Source organism: Anguilla anguilla, chromosome 2 (assembly GCF_013347855.1).
Source record: "Anguilla anguilla isolate fAngAng1 chromosome 2, fAngAng1.pri, whole genome shotgun sequence".
NCBI classification, from domain to species: Eukaryota; Metazoa; Chordata; class Actinopteri; order Anguilliformes; family Anguillidae; genus Anguilla; species Anguilla anguilla.
In genome coordinates, this window is record NC_049202.1 from 2,479,381 (window position 1) to 2,499,645 (window position 20,265).

The 20,265-nt window shown below is 45.2% G+C and overlaps 1 protein-coding gene across 2 annotated transcripts in view; it reads right to left on the reverse strand.

Annotated features, from left to right (window-relative positions):
- cfap58 (cilia and flagella associated protein 58) overlaps positions 1–20,265 on the reverse strand; it is a 65,941-nt gene that overhangs the window by 25,567 nt on the left and 20,109 nt on the right. For both annotated transcript variants that reach the window (XM_035406282.1, XM_035406281.1), the window contains exons 8-13: positions 19,234–19,316; positions 17,945–18,136; positions 14,501–14,662; positions 13,517–13,663; positions 4,853–4,993; positions 3,791–4,014 (exon numbers count right to left, since the gene is read on the reverse strand). In XM_035406282.1, coding sequence (XP_035262173.1) covers positions 3,791–4,014; positions 4,853–4,993; positions 13,517–13,663; positions 14,501–14,662; positions 17,945–18,136; positions 19,234–19,316 — 949 coding nt within the window. The remainder of the gene's footprint in view (positions 1–3,790; positions 4,015–4,852; positions 4,994–13,516; positions 13,664–14,500; positions 14,663–17,944; positions 18,137–19,233; positions 19,317–20,265) is intronic.

The window sequence follows — 20,265 nt, forward strand, 5'->3', positions numbered from 1 at the left end:
TATCCATGCTTTGATGTTGAAAACAGATTGACAGTACAATAGGCCCTTAACTCTTTGGCCATTATATTTGAAATGAGACCTTTTTTTTTTTTTTCTTTGATGCAAGCTGTTGTCAATTTGGCCATTGAAGTGTAAATTGTATTAAAATGTATTATATTTGACTATAACTGTCTTAAAATGAGAGTTACATATGTGCTGCAAACTTTGCTTTTCCTACAAAAGAAAAACATCACCAGCTTCTATGTCTAAACGCATACATTTTTCCAGGCATAGGAAGAAAAAAATACCGTACCCAAATTTTAGGGTTTTTTTTTCTAGAAAAGTACATGCATTTAAATTCAGTGACAAGCAGGAGGTGACGCAGGCAAGGCCCGACTCACTCACACGGGCAGGGCTGAGATCCCGGCCTCAAGGCTTAACCAACACCTTCGGCGAGCTCAGACAACATCGCCTCATTCAGCCCTGTTCTACTTCCATGTCTCAGCATTGATTTTGTGTGTGTGTGTGTGTGTGTGTGTGTGTGTGTGTGTTTGAGTGTGTGTGTGTGTGCGTGCCCAAATACAAACGTTTCCAAAATTGCCCCTAACCTTTTCGATCTCTCTCTCGGCGTCTAAGAAAACACAGGCCTTCCAGCTGGTTTGCAATAACTTCCCGCTGAAAGGCACTGCATCAATTAAAAACACGGAGACCAAATATTAGTCCCTTACTGTTCCGTCTGCGCATTTTTAATGGACTGAAAACTAATGTGATAACCATTCCAGGCTGGCTGGAATCAACTCTGAAAGAAGGGATGCGATGTGAAACGAAATAAAAATCTTTTTATAAAACACTCCCTTTGAAGGAAGTGGCTTTGGTATACTGACATGTTCGTGCTGAAAAGCACCTTTGACAAATTGGACCAGTTGAAATACTGGGAACAATACAAACCTTCATGTAGGAGGCTGGGTTTCTAAAGCCACAAAGTGTATGTATGGAACGAGGTAGATTAGAAAGAGGAGTAATATGGTAATTGCTAAATTAATTCTGACCACAGTAATACATGCAGGAGGATGATTGCTAAAGATCCATCTGGCTGTCAAAAACATTTCAGTGCTTCCATTCGGGAAAGTAGGCCGTGAACCTAATGAGGCAGTTACTGCGGTAACATATGGTGCATTCTGTATGGTTCACCTAGCCCAGCTATTAGTGGCTAGAAATATACAGGGGTAAAAAGAATGAACATGTGGCTTGAACGTCATTTTTGGCTGCAAGATGTTCAATGGAAATGTCAAATGTTAAAACGTCCCAGAGGTTTGGGACAAATTATTTGACGAGTACTGAGCAGGGGGCCAATCAGCATGGGTCCAATCAGCAGGGGGCCAATCAGCATGGGTCCAATCAGCAGGGGGCCAATCAGCATGGGTCCAATCAGCAGGGGGCCAATCAGCACGGGGCCAATCAGCACGGGACCAATCAGCATGAGGCCAATTGGAGCCAGTCCGTATGGAGCCAATCAGCATGTGACCAATCAGCATGGGACCAATCAGCGTGGGACCAATCAGCACAGGGCCAATCAGCAAGGAGCCAATCGGCTAATCCCACGCAGTAAAGGGAGGCTGGACAGCCAGCAGTTCCCAGTCCTTCAGGACAGTGATAACAGGTAACAGGACCCCGAATGACAGCTGACCACCTCCTGATTGGGCAGTGTGCAGCCACGCCCCCTTCAGCTGTTTATAAGGGTGAACTCAGCCTCTTTGCAGTGCCTGCATTTGCATCAGCAAAATGCCACACCTGTTTTTGGACATGCCTGTTTTCCACCTGCATTAGCGTTTGGTCTATCGTTTAGCGACTGTGTCTGTACCTTCAACACCGGGTGCATTGCGTATGCCTGTGACTGAGGAAAAAAAATTTTTTTTTTAAATCAGATTTACAAAACTTTCTTTTCACGGACAGCTTTAAAACCATTTTTAGTGGAAACCTCAGCTCATTATATCTGAGCAAGCCATCAAGGATTATGATTATTTCTTTCTTTTTAAGCCATGCGTGCACACAAACCAACCAACCTCACAAAAACACATATTATTTTTAAAAATTTTGCAGTTTGAAGGGAATAAGCATTCAAACAGCTAAATGTAATGCAGAAGTATGTCATCACGCCATAGCTTTAAGACCCTGGCTGAAACACGGACCCCGGTGAATACAAAAATATCCTGAGTTGAAACGACTCATTAAATAAAGACAATAAGCTGTGGCAAACTGCAATATTCACAGACTAATGACTACAAATATTTCAAAGACCTCTAATGAAACAATACCCTGTGACTGCATGACTGCAGTGTGCTACAGGGGTTTGTCATCACACAAATCATACATTTCTATTCATTTATTTACTTTTTTTTTAGAAATGAGTCACATTAAGTCATACATAAAGTCATATTACAATTACAAATGCCTAAAATGTGTCCATAACCAAGAAGCATTGGTCACATTGGCATTAAAACTTTACGTCACCCACTCACAACGCAAGCGAGTGAATCACTATTTCATTTTTTTAAGTAACGCATGTTATTATAATGTGACGCATCACTTAAACTAAAATAATCGATAGTCCAGAGCAAAGGTCTATGCCAGCAAACTCACAGTCTTTAGCAAAATTTAAGCTTTGTGTTGTCTACAAAATCTAGCAAGTTCTAAATTAATGAAGAAAGTTAGCTCTTAAATGTGAGTAGATTTCACCACCAAACCACAGCAGTAAGCAAAAAAAAAAAACATTACATAAATCCTTTAATGTCGGTGCTTACTCATATTAAAGGGCGAACGTTTCCAAAAAATCAAATTTTCATATTTAATTCATCAACGGATGAGATATTATAACCAACACTGTAGATTAGATGGGAGGGGGTCTGGACTGGAGAGGGAGTTCAGCCTAAGCTTTCTCACAGAAGCGATAAATCCAGCCTTTTAACCTTATTTGGGGGACCGGTAAAACATAACAAGTGATGATTTTCTAGTGCTTAAGGTAAATATGAGTCATGAACACCCGACAGGAGTGATTTACAGGCTCAGGGGGACTTCCCCTCTGTGGGGCCTCACCCATACATCTTGTTGTGTGGAAACGACTCCCCTTCCACAGAATAAAGAGTGCTGATTATTTATTGTTCCTGCTTTATACCTTTCCGCTATGAGGCAGGAAGTATAAATAAGTCCCGCAAAAAAAAATTCTTACAAAATGGACAGTGATCCATTATTTTGTTTCCCCCGCAGCGCCATTTTCCCAGAATGCTTTGCTTGATTTTATTTATTTATTTTTTTTGAGAGGCTGCGGGCATGATAGATGGAAAGGCCTAGTGGTCACGGTGATCAAGTTTAAAGAAGAAAAAAAACGTTGACTGAGCTGGACGCAAAGGTGACTTCAGACTATACCTGGACTAACTATCACCACTCTGCGTAACATTTCTATCACTATTCCCCTCTTTCATGCTACACGTACCTCCTGTGTCACTCGTGTTACATGTACCTCCATCCAGCACTTATTGTGCCTCGTATCATTGTCTTGATGTTGTAGCTTGTCATGCCTCCTAGTTTGACTCAGCATAGGTTAGGTCAGAGTTCACTGTGTGAACTGGACTTAATGTGTTCATGGCTGTGAATAACTGTTACAAAATGAGTGTTGTACCTTAACGGACCTGTGTTTTGTAGTTGTTCCAATAACCTTCAGTATGCACTTATTGTACAGTACGTCGCTTTGGATAAAAGCGTCTGCCAAATGAATGTAACGTAACGAGGGGAGGAGGAGGAGGGGGCTTCTCACCGAAGGTCTTCGACGTTGGCCACCGTCTTGGTCAGGATCCCCTTCTCCCTCCTCAGCTTCTTGATCTCCAGCTTTAGGAGCCTGATGTCCTCCACCCTCTGGCTGTACTGCAGCTCGCCCTTGTTCAGCATGGACTGCTGGATCTTGATCTTCTCGTACAGCAGGGCCAGTTGCTCGTTGCGGTGCACCAGCTGCGTCCCCAGGACGTCACGCTCGCTGATTACCTTGACGACGACGACGGCAACAACAACAAATGGAAAGCCGTTTGAATATTGCAGTTACAAAAAGCCTCATCCTGGATAATGTGCTGAGGATTTCAGCTGCCTACGCACATTTCAAACCGTTACCTACTGGAGCGTACAGTTGATTTTATTATTATGATTTTTCTTTTTTTTACACCATACCTGTCTTTATAATTCAATGGACATGCAGTACCTCATAAATTTGTATTGCAAAAATGTCCTGGAACACAAATTCATACTGACAAGGATTCTGTTCGCTTTGTTTTCATTATTCTTTGTATTACAGCAATATTAATGCAGAAAACAAGCCCCTTCCTTGACTCATCCTCGCATTAATAAGGTAAAGCTTTTCCTGAAATGTAAAAGTACTTTAAATTCTGCATCTTTTGCTGATGCCGTTGGGCTCTGACAAAGAGGCGGTGTCATGAAATATTAGCCTCCTAAAGGGCCCTGTGTCAGCTTAGGGCACTGAGAAATACCCACAGGACTGTAGTGGGAAGACACTGTCCATCACCGAAATACCGAAATACACATTTTTCTGGGGAAACGCAGCCCACTCCGTGTGTTGTGCTCAAAACGTGTTGATGTCGCGACTCTGCGTACGACTCATCCTACCCTACCGTCAGCTGGAATCGCAGATCAGTTCACATTTCTTTTTTTTTTTTTGTTACTTTTAAAAAGCTGGGAGCTGCTGCCGCTGTTTCAGCCGAAGACACGCTCGGGCTTAACGAGCTCAGAGAGAGACCAAACGACGGCCTTTCATCCCGGGGCAAGCTGCACGTCAGGGGTGGCTCACTGAAGCAGGAAGCCCCTCCCGTACCTGATCCAACTGTTTCTTCTGTCTGAGCCGCTCAGCGTCAGCGTCGTCTATGATCTTGAGCAGCTTTCTCTCCTCCGCCTCCTGATTGGCGATGAACTGTTTTGTCTCTTGAACCTGTTGTTTCATCTTCTGGAGCTCCGTCTTTAGGAAGGAAAGAGTAGCGATTAACCTTCTGAAGAGCAGGTTTGGTTTTTTTTTTCTCTCTTCAAAATTCTAAGTGTCAGTGTTCTAGAACTCCACTGCTTTCAACTGCCAGTGGAGACTGTTACATCAGCATTAGAATGCTGAGTTAAGAACATTCTAATCACACATTCTCGATCTCACACCTCAAAGGGTTAATGTGTATAAAGAAAGGAAATGGGGGGACCTCTAAAGGCTCCTGACACCAACACTGTAATGCCACTCTTTGAGGCTGGGGGGGTGGGAGAGGAGGGGGGGGGGCACAGTTTTGTATGATTTGCTACTCTTCTTCACCCTCTTTCATCCTCCTTAAAAGCCTGATGGAGAAAGTGTCACATTGATAAGATTCAAAGGCTAAAGACCGTCATTTGCAGCCAGGTCAGGTACAGCCAAGCTGGCTGGATTCCCAGAATGCCCCTCAATGTTCCGAACTGCGGGTTTGTTGACATCGCAGCGAAATTAACCATGGAATACAATAGCCTCTTGTAAAACTATTGAGACCTTACTTTCCGTGAAACAGTGACTCTGTTAGATAAAAAATCCAACAATACAGATATTAATTTCTCTTTTAAAAAAAAATGTAATTTTCACCTTATGATAAATGAAATGTTGATCTGACCTCAGAATGCGTTTTGTTATGTTAATCACACGAGACAGGGCAGTAATCCTCCATTCACGACTCAGCACCCAGAAATACAGCTGGAAAGAGCCTTCAGTCTTTTATGAAACTGTAATTCATCTCGTCTGAATGAAAGAAAATCATCCAGCAGTTAAACGGCAGGACCCTGGCAAGACAGGCAACCCTAACGTCCACCTCCTAACGACAGGAATTAATCTTAATAGCGCCGCCCTCTCGCAAAAAGCAAACTTTTACCATGAATCCAATAATAAACATTTTGAGCGGATGAAGCATGTAATAAGATTTTTCTGAGAATCAATGCGGGCTTGTTACGGGGCAGTAATCAGCCAGACCGCACTGCGAGAACTCGGAGCCTGAATGGCTGGAAACCCTCATTACACACGGGCGTGCTTGTTGTATGATTGGGAGTTTGTATCCCGTCCAATAGAATGTTAATGAATTGTTGAAAAGCCGCCTTATTGCTCTTTTACAAAAGAGTGCACAGACTAGAATGGGATGGGGGGGGTGGGGGGTGGGGGAGGTGGGTAGCGGATGGATTCGAGGGTGATACTTTTGTACAAGTTTTTCCTAAAGGTGACAGAGAAACCACCAACAATGTCATATAACCATCATAATACCGCCATCGGGAAAAAATAGGAGCAACAACAACAACAACAACAACAACAACAAGGCTCAACATTTTACCGGGCGGACATCAGAAACTGTGACCTCTCGCACTCATAAGTAAAAAATACGGTGCAATAAAACTAGTTTTAATAATCGGAGATCACGGTGCACAATGAATCACTTCTGAGGGGGTTGAGCACTGCTAAGAGGCAGAAGTGCCCTGTGCTGAACCGAGCCCTTAGTCACAGAGATAATAATCCCTCCCGCACAACGGAGGCTTTGGGCTCCGAACTGCTTTGAACTGGAAAATCCAGGGATTGCCGTCTGGGGAACAGTCCGAAGGAGGTTTAAATGGGACACCAGCGGGTCACTTCTGAAAAGGTGGTCTTTACAAGAAAAAAAAAAGCGTTGGCATCTATCAGTCTGACCCCTCGAAAAAAAAAAAAGGTTCTGCAGCTTGTTGTTGCTCGTTTGTGTGTGTGTGTGTGTGTGTGTGTGTGTGTGTGTGTGAGTGTCTGAGTCACTGTAATCAAGCGACACTTTCGGCACAGCGAATACTGCCTTCCCTAGCACATCGTGCACATCAGCCAGCAGCGTGAGAGGTGAGCGGCGGTGTAATATGCACTTTAAATCACGACAGGACATTTCTGCTTATACCTGGCAACCCACTGACAGTTAAGGAACATCTTTTACAACTTAATGTTCCCAAAGTGGCGGATGAAACGAGGCTTGATCCCGCATTAGTTTCCCTTTTTGTCGTAATAAAACACTTATGTGCTTACTTCACTCATTCACAAAGTGCCAAATTGTCATTGGTGCACTTTTGTCTCTCAAACTCCGGCAATTAATTTCGATTCGGGAGAGATGCGTTTTCCCCCCTCTGGGTAAGTAATATCAGGAAGTTCCAGACTAAATTAATAATGAGCTTCCTGGGGGAGGCTGGGAGGTGCAGTTTGTAAGGTTGTGGACTCTCAGCCGATCTAAAAAAACACCGTGTAGCGCTCGGCCCGCTGAAGAAGCGGATTGGTCTCGGCCACGCCTACCAGTGGAGAGAGCACACGCACCTGGGCGGCCCAGGTGCGTAAAGGTGTGCTCCTCTCCACGGTTCGGGGCCTACACAGAGAGAGAGCAAGTCTGGCCTTAAAGTTTGTGTTTGTACCAGCGAAAAGACTGAGAAGGAAACCGGTCGGCTGGGAAGTTGGCCAGCTGAGACCAGCGGTGAGCTGAAAAGCTGTCGCTGGATTTTTGCTTTCTTCTGTCCTTTTTATTTTAGTTCGTTGTTTTGGTTTATCGTTTTTGCCCAGAACCCATGGGGGAGGGGGGAGCTGTTTGTTTAAGTTTTGGTGTGTGTGTGCGCTCTCTCTCTCCCCCCACGGTAAACCACGGTGCACACCCGGAACTGCCGCATCTCCCTCCCCGGGGGGGTCACACCCCCATGCTGTCGGGGGGTTCCCAATTCCCAGTCACGGCACTTTCAGTGCTGTGACCCCCCCCGTCTCTGTCTGTAACACTCCCTGCTACACCCCTGTCTGAATAATAATGGACTTCCCTTAATATAAATAAATAAAATAAATAAAAATAAGCACATTCTCTATTGTCCTGGCATTCTGCTGATCCAAATGCTTTCACTTTCCAGGATATCACACGTGATTAATCACTTTCAGCCAGATTATTAAACTGAAGAGGATGCCACCTAGTTTTCTGTCATTTTTTTCTTCCTATAAGCATGACTTCCCACGTCAGCAGATTCCCCCTTTAATGGAAACAGGCCCTGGCTGTCTTTTCAATTCACAAAACAGGCCCAGCTGGCTTTTCAATTCACTGTTTTAAAAAATGGGCAGACCCTAACCCACTTGACGATTTGAACAAGACCCTATAAAAAAAAAAAGTGTTTGCTGCTGTCAATTTTTCAGAATGCAGTTTAAAACTTTATAACTTTTGCACTGGTTCTCTGACATCTAGGGTGTCAAAGTCAAGCAAAGGGCAACAATCGCTTGTACAATATTAAACACACAAGTGAGACTGTGCACAGACTACCAGAAAACTCGTAAGTATTACACACAACCTGTAGAGAAACAAAGACTGCTAGATAGACCAGAAGGCCGTAAAAAGCCACACAGTAAGGCGGTTTGCTAACACACGATGCTGTGGGGCAGCTCTACTGTGGAACAGGTGCAGAGGTAGGGTAACTGCTGTAATGCTGTGGGGCAGCTCTACTGTGGAACAGGTGCAGAGGTAGGGTTACTGCTGTAATGCTGTGGGGCAGCTCTACTGTGGAACAGGTGCAGAGGTAGGGTAACTGCTGTAATGCTGTGGGGCAGCTCTACTGTGGAACAGGTGCAGAGGTAGGGTAACTGCTGTAAAACAATCAAAGCTGCCAGGTGAGTCCAAAGCATTCTGACACACAAAAATTATAATGTGAAAATGGACTGAAAAAGGAGATATGACAAGCTTTTTTTTTTTTTTTTTGTCTGACAAGAAGACAAATCTCGATTTACCACCATTAACCCTGGCAGCTATTGACGCGCTGTCATTGGTGCAGTGCGCTGGCGGGGGCTAAACGCTAGGGAAGCCGACAGACCAGGACCGGCAGTGTAATCGGAACGACTTTGGGAAGTGGACATAATTTCTTTAATGCTCAGCCAAAAAGCTGCCTGACCTTTCAAAGACAACCCGGGTTATACCATATCACATTAGCATCTTTCTTTTTTTTTTTAACCAGTGCTGAAAGTAACTCTAAAAATGTTTTGTGTAACACTTTTTTGCCTCTGCATGCATATTTTCTGAAAATATCACCTTAATAACATTACATGCTAGAATAAAAGCTTATACAGTATTTATACGTGAGAAAATTCTACTCCAGGACCGTCATCTCGTCCCACTGCTCCATGCTACTGCTCCATCATGATCTGATATAGTTCTTCCCTTTAGCTGAGGGAGCACATGTATTGAGCATCAGATCAGGATCAGCTGTGAAATTAGCCATTGCAGATGAAGTCTGAACAATGCTACAGCAGGTTTACCCACAGCCATTATCCCAAACACTAATTATTACAGTAAACTCTCACTTTGAATGATTATCTACAGTATAAGTGTACTGAATATACTTATACTAGCCAAATTAGGCTTTACTTGCACCTGACCTGAGACAGTGAGCTAGGCTGGTTCAATGCATTCCAATGCATCTCCACTATCACGTTAAGTGCTAACCAAGCTAGCTGCACGGAATGAGCACTGTTGAAAATTACAGCAAGGCTTCAGAGCTTAGTTTTAATGAGCTGATTTCCCTGCAGAAACCAATACATCAAGGTCTAGTTAGTTCTGCTACTTAATTATCCACAGTCTACACTACCGGCTCATTCCAGCTCGTTCTTACAACGGCATGGCACATTTATCATACTTTCCTTTCTCTAAATTAACAAAAAAACATGCACAGAAGCTTGAGAATGACTCATCTCACGGGCATGCAAAAAAATCAGTTCAAATTGATCTGTCACAGCGCCATACACGTCTCAATCCATTTTGTTTTTTTTCTCATAATGAAACAACGAGAAACCTTCCTCCAGTAATGATCGACACTCCAAAAAAAAAATGTACTTGGGAATGAGTTTTAAAGATGAGATCCTGCAAGGGGCTCCTGACAATTAATGGAGACAGGAGAACTGATAGACCCCTCAGAAAGGTTGTGCTGGAACAGGCAGCAGCTACGGGAGCAGTGTCCTCACGTTAACTCCTGCTTTCTGCAGAGCAGGTACACCGTCACAGCCAAATTACTCGAGACGCAGAGACGGGGAAAGATGAAAACAGGGACGGGATTCGTCAGGAGCCTACAAAAAAAAAAAAAAAAAATTCCAGAGGGGAAAAAACTGGAGCCTTTGGACAGCTGCATCTTTTCAGATGTTCAACCAGGTGAAACTGAAGCATGACATCAAAACAGGTAAACATGCGAAAATGTCTGGGGGATCTGAAGCAGCCACGCAGAGTCCTGTTTTTCAAATTTACTGTTTGCTACAATTTACCAGTCTGCCTTGGATCTGAAAACTCTCTCTTGCTCTCCCTCTCTCTTTCTTTCTCTCTCTCTCTCTCTCCCTCCCCCCACTACAGAAATATGTGCAGTAAAATGGCCCAACACTGAAACTGAGACAGCATCCATTTTTTATGCCTGTGTCACGTTGATGCTGGATCTATAAAGAATTATGGCAGACCAGATTTTACATTCCACAGAAAAAAACGAAAAGATTTCTTTAAAAAAAAACCCTATATACCCACATACTCTAATATTCAGAACAGAAAGTGGAAATAAAGTAGTTATCTCATCCTTTCTTATGCACTTGTCCACTCTCATATCATAATAGCACGGTGAAATTGTTCAGTGTTAAATCAAGTCAACTAGGACTCCCGAACTGAACTCATATGAACTCTGCTGGAGTTGAACTAACACTGGGAATTTCACTGTGAGGAGCGCACACAAAGTCAGGATATTTTTTATCTAGACAAAATAACCATTGTAGCGTTGCCCAATTAATTAATTTGGCACTCAGGCTTGTGATTGGGGGGCCCTTCTAGTTCTGATTAAAAAGCCGCCGGTTAACACTTGTGCTGCCATGACAGAGCTTCCTGCAGCGCCTGACTGGAGTAACCAGCTCAGCATCATCGCCCAGCTCGGGCGGCTTCTCCAGCGGCCGACTGGCGTCTGTCACCGGGCCCGTAACCACGGAAATCGCCACGGAAACGCAGGTACGGGAGCCTCCCGAATCTCTCGGAAGCACCCGCTTTCTTCATTCGGGTTCTTCCGAAAAAAGCCAGACTCACAGGACTGGCCTGTGGCCATTACTGGAACTGAGACGGGTTTTTTTTTTTTTTATTTTTTTTTTAAACACGCACCGATTTGTTAAATGCCCGTCGGGCGGATCGATCAGGAGCCGGGAGAAGACGCATTTCACAGCCATTGGGTTTTTTTTTTTTCAGCCGCAAGAGTTCGCCCTCCCCATCGTCTCTCTCCCCCCCCCCCCCCTTCCCCTTCCCCTTCCCCCTTGCCCCCCCAGTGGTCGAATCAGCTACCCGTGAACATCAGGACCCGCTCTGGCAGTAACTACCTTCCGGAGCGCTCTGCTAATCCATCTGTTCAGAACCTTCTGGAATATCCAGCGCACGCCTTTCTCATGCCTGCAAGTCGAAGGGCTCTCGCCTTCAACTGCCGTGTGAAAATATGTGTCAAAACAAAAGACCAAGGTTATAAAACGTTCATTAAAAAAAAAAAACAAAAGGACAACATTGTAGTTTATTGTAGATAAACTTGCTTTTTTCAAAGGTGGCTCACTGGCAGTTTGATATTGCCTTTGATGTCTGTTGTTGCACTGGGTAAACAGAAAGCCAAGGTCGTCCTCTTAACTATAATTATATTTCCAGAATGGCATAGTGAGATTCTGACCATGACTGCATATGAGACTACTGTAAGATATACACTTTACTACAAACAGTAATATTGACAATGGTATTAAGGACAAGGACATTTCTGAGTCACTGAAATGTTTGTTTTAAAATACTTTAATTAAACGGTAAAATTAAAGTTATCGATCAATTAAAATGTTTCAATGTCAACAGGGAGAGCCCTGTGTTTTTTAAACAGTCATTTGAGAGGAGTGCACATTCTAAGTGATGCCGTAGAAACGTACAGAGTACAGCATACGACCATTTATAATACAGACCAGGGTGGATCACTCAATCGAATGCTTTCACTGCCATCTTATCGCTCTTATTCTGGGGTATTTATGCAAATGAGAGCATATCTAACTTCCTGAAGCACCCTGGCTGTCTGGATTACGGTGCCCTATGCAAATAAAGAGCAGTGGAGAGATGCATCTTCACCGTTTTGACATTCGCATTTTGACAGCGGTGGAAGGTGAGGAGCGCAGGTCCGCTGCAGGCAACGCGGCGGCACAAAGAACGCGACGCAGCCAAACGAGTCGGGGGGGGGGGGGGGGGGGGGGCCCGGAGCGAATTCAAAATCCAAAGTCAGAAAAAAAAAAGGTTTGGCGAAGCAGGGCCTGCTAACCCCTCCTCCGTAAGGAAACGCCGGATAATTACCCAGAGTAAGGCTGGTTTGCGGGGACAGTGACAAAGCTGCCCATTCACGGGTGTCAGCGCTATCGTTCTTGTCGGTGTCCTTATCGATATGCATCTTGACAGTTTTCATCTTTATCTTTTAGCTGGATAGTTCCTTAGCAATCTTTAAGTAACATATCTGCTAGAAGTGTCATGAAAATGCATGCTACAACGTGCCAGTTTGCTTCATTTTTTATTGTTTTATCAGAGCCAGAATGAAGTTATTATTATAATTCTGAGCAACAGTTTAAGTCACTAGGACGGGTTTTGTATTGCGGCTTCCCAAACTTATTTTTTTATTTTTTTATGTTAACATTCACCTGTCAACATGATTATGAATGCTTTCATTCTCTACATTTTCGGCTACCAGTCATGCATCAGTTAAATAAGTATTTTGTGGGTTCCACCCGTATACAGTAGGGCCCGGGCTAAAACAGAATGTGGGGATTAAAACACAGTGCAGCCTTGGCATAAATGCCCCCCTGTGCCACTGCGCCAATCCCAAATATCAATCTGCCCCGCCCTTGTGCCAGCTGGGTTTCTGCTAGCGAGGGGCTAACGGCGTCCCCAAAATAACATCCAGAAAGTTAAGATGAAAAGTTTCCTTTTCATCAGCGAATTTGGACTCTGATTAAGTTCTCACTTAATCACCTGTGGAGTAAAGACATTCAAAATGCATTTTCAGTCATGCTGTGGTGTAAGGGTGTTTAAAACTAATTCTCAATTAAGCAGTTGTGGTTTAGAGCCGCACTTATAACACACCAGCAGTGGGGTGCGAGAACAACAGCAAATCAGCAGAAAGAGAAGTAAGATAATTAATTACAAGGTTTCCTAGTGGATTGCAGGACATCAAATTCTAGCATCCGATAGTTTAAAAAAAAAATCTGAGTCAATGTGTTTCTTAAATACTGATGTTCTCCTGCAGGCACGTTTTCAAAAGCACAATAACGTCACAAAATTAAAGCGGGGAATGCGGGGGGTCACCGGAGCAGAGACTGAGAAAGCGGCGAACGATGGCACTGCCCGTTTGGCGCCTTTCGAAATCTCCAGCCGCCAACCTCCTGCGAAAACCGAAAGTTGAACGCACTCCCTACGAGCGCAGCGCGGACGAGGGTGGGCTCGGAGCTCCCTACCTTCAGCGCCTCCTTGTCCTTCTCCACGCGCTGGAACTCCAGGTGCTCCTTCACCAGGGCCGACTCCTTCCCGCCGATCTCCTCCTTCAGCTGGTCCACCTGGTGGTTCATGATCTTCAGCTGCCTCTTCATCTCCGCGATCTCCACCTGAGTGGCGAATCAAAGGCCGGGATTCAGAAGGCGGAGCGGCGAGATTAAACGGGGTTCGAAACACGAACGCGCCCTGCATAATAAAAAAAAAAGTTTTCATTCTTTTATTTCTTGGATGAGCTTTTGGTCTTTTTTTTCCCCCCTCATTTAAAAAAAAAAGTTTCACTTGTTATTTTCACAGTGGAAAGGGCACCTGTCAGAAGGGGGTATTTTTCATAAAAAATGCGCAGAAAGTAGTGAGCTACAAAAGAGGGAAAAGACACGCTCTCTTTGAAATGTACAGAGTAAAAAACCGCTGCCCGTCAGATGGCCTTGCGTGAGATGAAAGAGACAGAGCCTCTCTGTGTGCTCAGAGTGCTCTTATGCAGTTAGTGGAGATACACGTAAAACTCAACATCAAACTTCAAAACATTAAGGCGTCAAAATAATTAGCAAAATAAAACATACAAGGGGGTGACTTCCTCATTAACAAGCGTGATTGCTCGCAGCCGATCACACAAACAGATTTCCGTTGCGGAGAGGAGGAAGGCGATTTGAAAGCGCGCTAGGTGAAGCCGTCCGCACACCGTTAGGTGAGGAGGGAGCGGGGAGACGGCGTGCGTACCAGAGCTTCGTTGGGTAAGGAGGGAGCGGGGAGGCGGCGTGCGTACCAGAGCTTCGTTGGGTAAGGAGGGAGCGGGGAGACGGCGTGCGTACCAGAGCTTCGTTGGGTAAGGAGGGAGCGGGGAGGCGGCGTGCGTACCAGAGCTTCGTTGGGTAAGGAGGGAGCGGGGAGACGGCGTGCGTACCAGAGCTTCGTTGGGTAAGGAGGGAGCGGGGAGGCGGCGTGCGTACCAGAGCTTCGTTGAGGTTCTTGCTGTAGAGGTTCCTGTCGGATCTCACGGCCTCGTACAGGTTCTGCTGCTGCTTGAGCTTGGTCTCGGCTTCCGCGATCTTCTTCCTGTAGTCGAAGATCTCCATTTCCCTCACCTTGATGTCCTCCATGTGCTGGAGGACCTGTCGAAAGGCGAGTCCAACAAAGAAGGCTTTCAAGCCAGGCTAGGATTCGAGTTAACAGGGTGCCCAACGAGACTGAAAATATCCAACTTTTGTCAATGTCGCTGTCACAAATATTAAACACTTTTTTTTTTCAATCGCTTCACTTTCAGACACAAAGGAGCACCAGCAAGCCAGACAGCCAATGCCAGACAGTCTCAATCGCAGCTTTAAAAGTCTTAAATGTGCACTTTAACATTTGGAGAAATGTGTTAAGGGAACCAATTTAATAAATCCACACTACATTGAGCGTTTTCGCCCTTTGAGAAAAATGACCAAAGAAGGCTTCCAAATGTCCAATAACATTCAAATTACTTTCCAAATTCTGGAAAGGGATTGATTAGTGCTGTCTGAATTTATCTGTCATTTCATTACACACTGGCCTGGATTCCACCAACGCTGACACTACAAGACACACTGTTGAAGACAAGTCCTGACTAAGTCCAAGACAATGCCTTAACAAGCACTGTACTGAGGGGAACACAGAATTACATGAAGATGTATTTCTACTATAAGAAAAATGAATCCTATTCATTCTATCATAATAATATTGAGAACAAACCAACCGGGAAAAATAAGATCATTTTGTCGACTTCCGCGTGATTCAGCAAAATCCCGAGACGTCTGGAGGCTCGTGGAAATCAGAGGCGTAGGTCACCATCTGGAGGTGTTAATTACCGGGGCTTTGCGCAGGGCACCCGTTTATTAATGGGTCACCCTCCCAGCAACACCCGGAAGGGCACTTTGGGATTGATTGTGGGAAGTATTTATTTACCCGTCTTCAGGGTTCGGTCCTTTCCATATTGTATTAAAGCCAGCGGGAGCCCAGAGCTGGCTCAGGCCGGCAGTAAATCTGATCGCAGCGCAGTACTTACCAAGCAACACAGGGCAGGCTGCCTCTTTAAGAATAACTGCCAATACTAATAACCGTGATGAAAAATCAATGTGTAATACTTTTTGAGCACAGCACAAGGCAACGGGCTGCCTATTTTCCAAATTGAAAAATGGTAATTATTTTTGCGCAGGAATGATTATCTCCTTGCAAACACAGTATATCTCCTCGCACTGAATAGCCAGAGTCATTTAGCAGCCGCGGCAACGGCTACAGAGCTCTGCTGTTCAATCACAGGCCGACACCCAAGAGCAGCACGAGCAGGGAAGGGCAGGCCTTCTGCAGAGCCGCGGTCGACCTCCAGACAGTTCCCCAGCAGTAATTACCCTGACGCGTTTTAGAATTAAAATAAAAAAAATAAATAAAAATTTGTATTGGTAAACCACATTCATTCCAACGAACCGCAACGGTATTGATTTATCAGACTTAATTTGTGCTTTGACGGCAAGTGTTAAAGCGAAGCAGTACACATTCATGAATATTAAAGGGCCAGGGTGATTTAGAGCTGTGATCAGTAAAAAAAAATATGCATAACAAAAAAAAATTCATTAACCAAGATATTTTCTAACTCTCCCTAAGGACTGTTGTAGTTATTCAACATCTTTTTAAAGAAATATGTAGAAATATCATTAATACTCAAACGTGGCCATTGTGTGTAAACATTTTTTTTAATGAACTAGCAGTGCACTCTGAGTCCATCGCTGGTCCCCAGGTGTACAGAACACTTCACCTGAGACATATGCAGTGGTCACCCACAAACCCGGGACTATGATGCACTCTGTAGCAACGGTATCCAACCAGTTCTGACCCAGGTTTCAAACACACAGGCCCAAAGGCATCCCGGGGGCACCCCCATAAGTTAAAAAGGGTTATGTTTTAAAAATGGCTCTATATAGATCACATGATCACCGGGGGGGGGGGGCTAATATTGGGATCGCAAACTGGGTGGGGGGGAAAGAGCAGGCCGGGGGAGCAGATTGCGACTGCAGACTGTGGTGGGGTGGGGGGGGCCAGGGAAGGGGGGTTGGGATTGCGATCACACCTTTGCGAACCCCAGGGGGTCCTGCTCAAACCCCAGACTCCACAGGGCACACTGTGCATCAGGAGAGCATGCGTCAGTCACGCAGAGCCACGTCTCCCTGACGACCAGCAGTGGGCTCTGGGCATCGGCAGGAACTCAATGCAGCGCTGAACTGCGGGATCCTGGGTAACAAACCCACCCTGCACCCCCTGCCCCCCCCCCCTCCCCAGCCCGCTGCTGTACCCTGCCAGATAATGACATAACGGAGGGTCAGGCCCACGGCGGCGGGAAGTGCCAGGTCTGTTATCACGGAAACTGCCTCAGCTGACGGGAACCGCTGGAGAACCCAAAATTACCGGCGGATTAATCATCTCCTCAACTCAGATCCGGCAGGCTATGCATTTCAAGCACTTACGAGCAGCAGGATAAATCGGAACTAAAACGGGATCTTGTGCTGAAATAGTGCCTGAGCTGTTTTATGAAAAATCCCTTATCCCTGTGTGAGAACTTCAGTTCAGTGGCTGTTTGAACACTGTAAAGTTTGCAAAGTTAAATTTGATTTAAAGAATTGGACAGGCTGGTGATTCTAATCCAGCGGGAATAGTACTAGAGATTGGCATCTTTCAGCATCTGTGATCTGAAATCTCAAAGTAACTCCTCAAAGCGTATAGATTTTGCACCATATTCACAGGCTTGTGTTCAGCATCACATAGAAGCAGCATGTGAAGGTTTGCCAAGCTCTCATGTGTGTTTTTTCAATAGACTCTTTTGTACCAGACAAATGGATTGTGATAAACAGTCAACAGCAAATATGGTGCAAAATCTATTATGCTTTTGTGAAGTTACTTTGAGATTTCAGATCACAGATGCTGAAAGATGGAAAGTTTTAGGGACCAACCTGAGAAGATTGCCAATCTCTTGTACTATTCACACTGGATTAGAACCAGTATGTCGCTTTTCTTATCAAATTTAACTTTGCAAACTTTACAGTGTTCAAACAGCCACTGAACTGGTTTTCACAGGACAGAGATAAGCCATTTCCCCTCCGAGCAGGAAGTGAAGCGTGCGCAAACCACCGCCACCCAGCCCCGCCCACCATCTGAGCAGCATCAACACCCTGAGCCGACCAGAGGAGGATGGGTTTCCCCCCCTTGAGCCTGGTTCCGTCCGAGGTTTCTTCCCATCTGCCACAGGGAGTTTATTCCTTGCCACTGTTGCCTTAGGCTTGCTCCTGTTGGGGGGGGGGGTTTAGGCCAGGGTTGTCTGTGAAGCGTACTGTGACTACTGTTTGTGAAATGCGGTATATAAATAAAGTTTGATTGAGCCTCACCTTCTGCGTGAGGTCGCTGGCCTCGTTGATGTAGCGGTCCCTCTCCTTCTCCAGCTGGTAGATGATCTTGCGCTGTTTCTGCGCCTCGTCCCGGTAGTTGACGATCTCGTGCTCCAGGTGCTTCTTGGACTGCTCGTGGAGCTTCACCTCGTTCACCTGCCTCTCCGTGGCGCTCGTGGCCTTGATCAGGTTCTGGACGGGCGACACAGATCAGACACCGATCGGAGTTACGGAGAACCCGAGTGTTACGTCCCCTGCCTCTGCTTGCCTGTGCAGCGCAGGCCTGGGCAGAGCCCCCATTTTGTTACGGCCGGCTCGAAGGGCCGCAACACAGAGTGACACAGAAAGTAATGATTTAAAATAAACATGCAGAATCTTTATTTATTTATTCACGTAGTCTTATGTTTCAAAAATACCCAGCAAATAAACATCACAGGCAAGGATGTTCAAAACTGAAGGGACAAATATTCCATAACGATATTTTAACACAGGAAATGTAACATGAAGCGGCACTGGGTTATTATGGGCTGTCTCTGCTGAACCCCAGAGAGTGTGATTGGCCAGGAGTAAAAAATCCTAGCTGTGATATCTGAGGAAAGAGAGTCTAACTTGGCCCTCTAAAATATAAATATCTTGTCATTTCCTTTTCAAAGTAGCAGTACAATATTAAGAGCATCAGAGGCATCAGAAACCTCTAATCTCCTCGCTGTGCCAGTAAGAACCACATCAAAAAAAGCCCTGGAAATCACCAGCTCCTGAAGAATTCAACAGATTCGCAAAAAGGCCTTGCTTTGCAACATGATAGACCAAGTCAGTGTTCATTTATGTCAGCCACTGCACACCCTCATGTTTAATTAATCAATGGAAAAAGCAGTCAAGTTGTACATTAAGAGCAACTCCATAAAGCACGCGTGCAGTAATGTGTACAAAAAGGCCAATAACTGCTACAAGAAGCATTTATGAGTGAGCCTCCACATGAGACGTGTCTGTGTGTGATAGCGCAGCATAGCGGTCGTGGGGAACTGGGCTCGTAGCTGTGAGGTTGCAGGTTTGATTCCCAGGTGTGGCACTGCCACTGTACCCCTGAGCAAGGTAATCAATCTGGACTGCGTGTAAATAATACTCCCCGTGCAACTGGCAGTGCACAAGAGCATCTGTGAAATGGCTAATGTGTAAACGTACTATGTCATGTGACATCACATCAAGATCATGATCGTGCATTATGTATGGTTCTGCTGTCGAACGCGAACGCACAGCATTAGCGGCAGATCTGTGTAAGAGGAACGAACCTTGTTCAAGAGGTCCCTCTCTCGCACCAGTTCCTCCATGGCTTTCTTATCCATCTCCATCTGCTTTTTACACGATTCCATCTCTAGGGAAATGTAAAAAAAAAGTTTCGTGAAAATCCCCACTGGGACAATATTTAATTACTGTCATTTCTTTTTTGTTTTGCTTTTAAAAAAGGGCGATGCTAATAAGGATTCCAGACCAATATGGATTGTTCATTTAAAGGAATAGACTTTTACTTGTGTGTCTAGAGGGAGAGAAGCCAGACATCAGCATTGTTAAGTGCATCCGTATCAGAAGGAGTGAATCTGCACAGACCCATCAGATGGCCATTCCCTGTTCTCCCCCAGACAAGCCCATACCGGGGGAGGGGGCGGGGGGGGGGGGGGCTGCTGACCCTCCTGCCAGCCACGACTCCATAAATCATTTCAGCGACAGTTATTAATATGACAAGGCACCCCCCCCCCCAGCCCCACCCCCACCCCCACCGCCCAATCACATTTCAATTGGCCTCGCGTGTGAAAGCCACCACTCCCTGGGACTGGCCAGCTATCCGTATTAATCAGCAGCCACTTTGTTTAATCGCAATCAGCGCTAACATCAACTTCCCATCAGGCGCGCGGACCAGCCCCATTTATACAGGGAAAGAGCCAGCAGTTCATTTCTGTCCCTTGTAGGGGACATGAGTCTGGTCTTAACCTCAAGAACCATATATATTATACTATGCTGAACCCTACACGACAAGGGACATTTCTGCTGGACATTATAGATAAGACACACACACACACACACACACACACACACACATATGCATGCATGCGCGCACACACACCAATATTGCATCCATTTATACAGCTGGATATATACTGAAGCAATGCAGGTCAAGTACCTTTGCTCAAAGGTACAACAGCAGTGTCCTACCCAGGAACCTGTGACCTTCAGCTTACAAGATCAGCTCCTTACCCATTATACTACACTGCCGCCCATGCCACACATACACACACACACACACACACACAGTATACGCATGTATG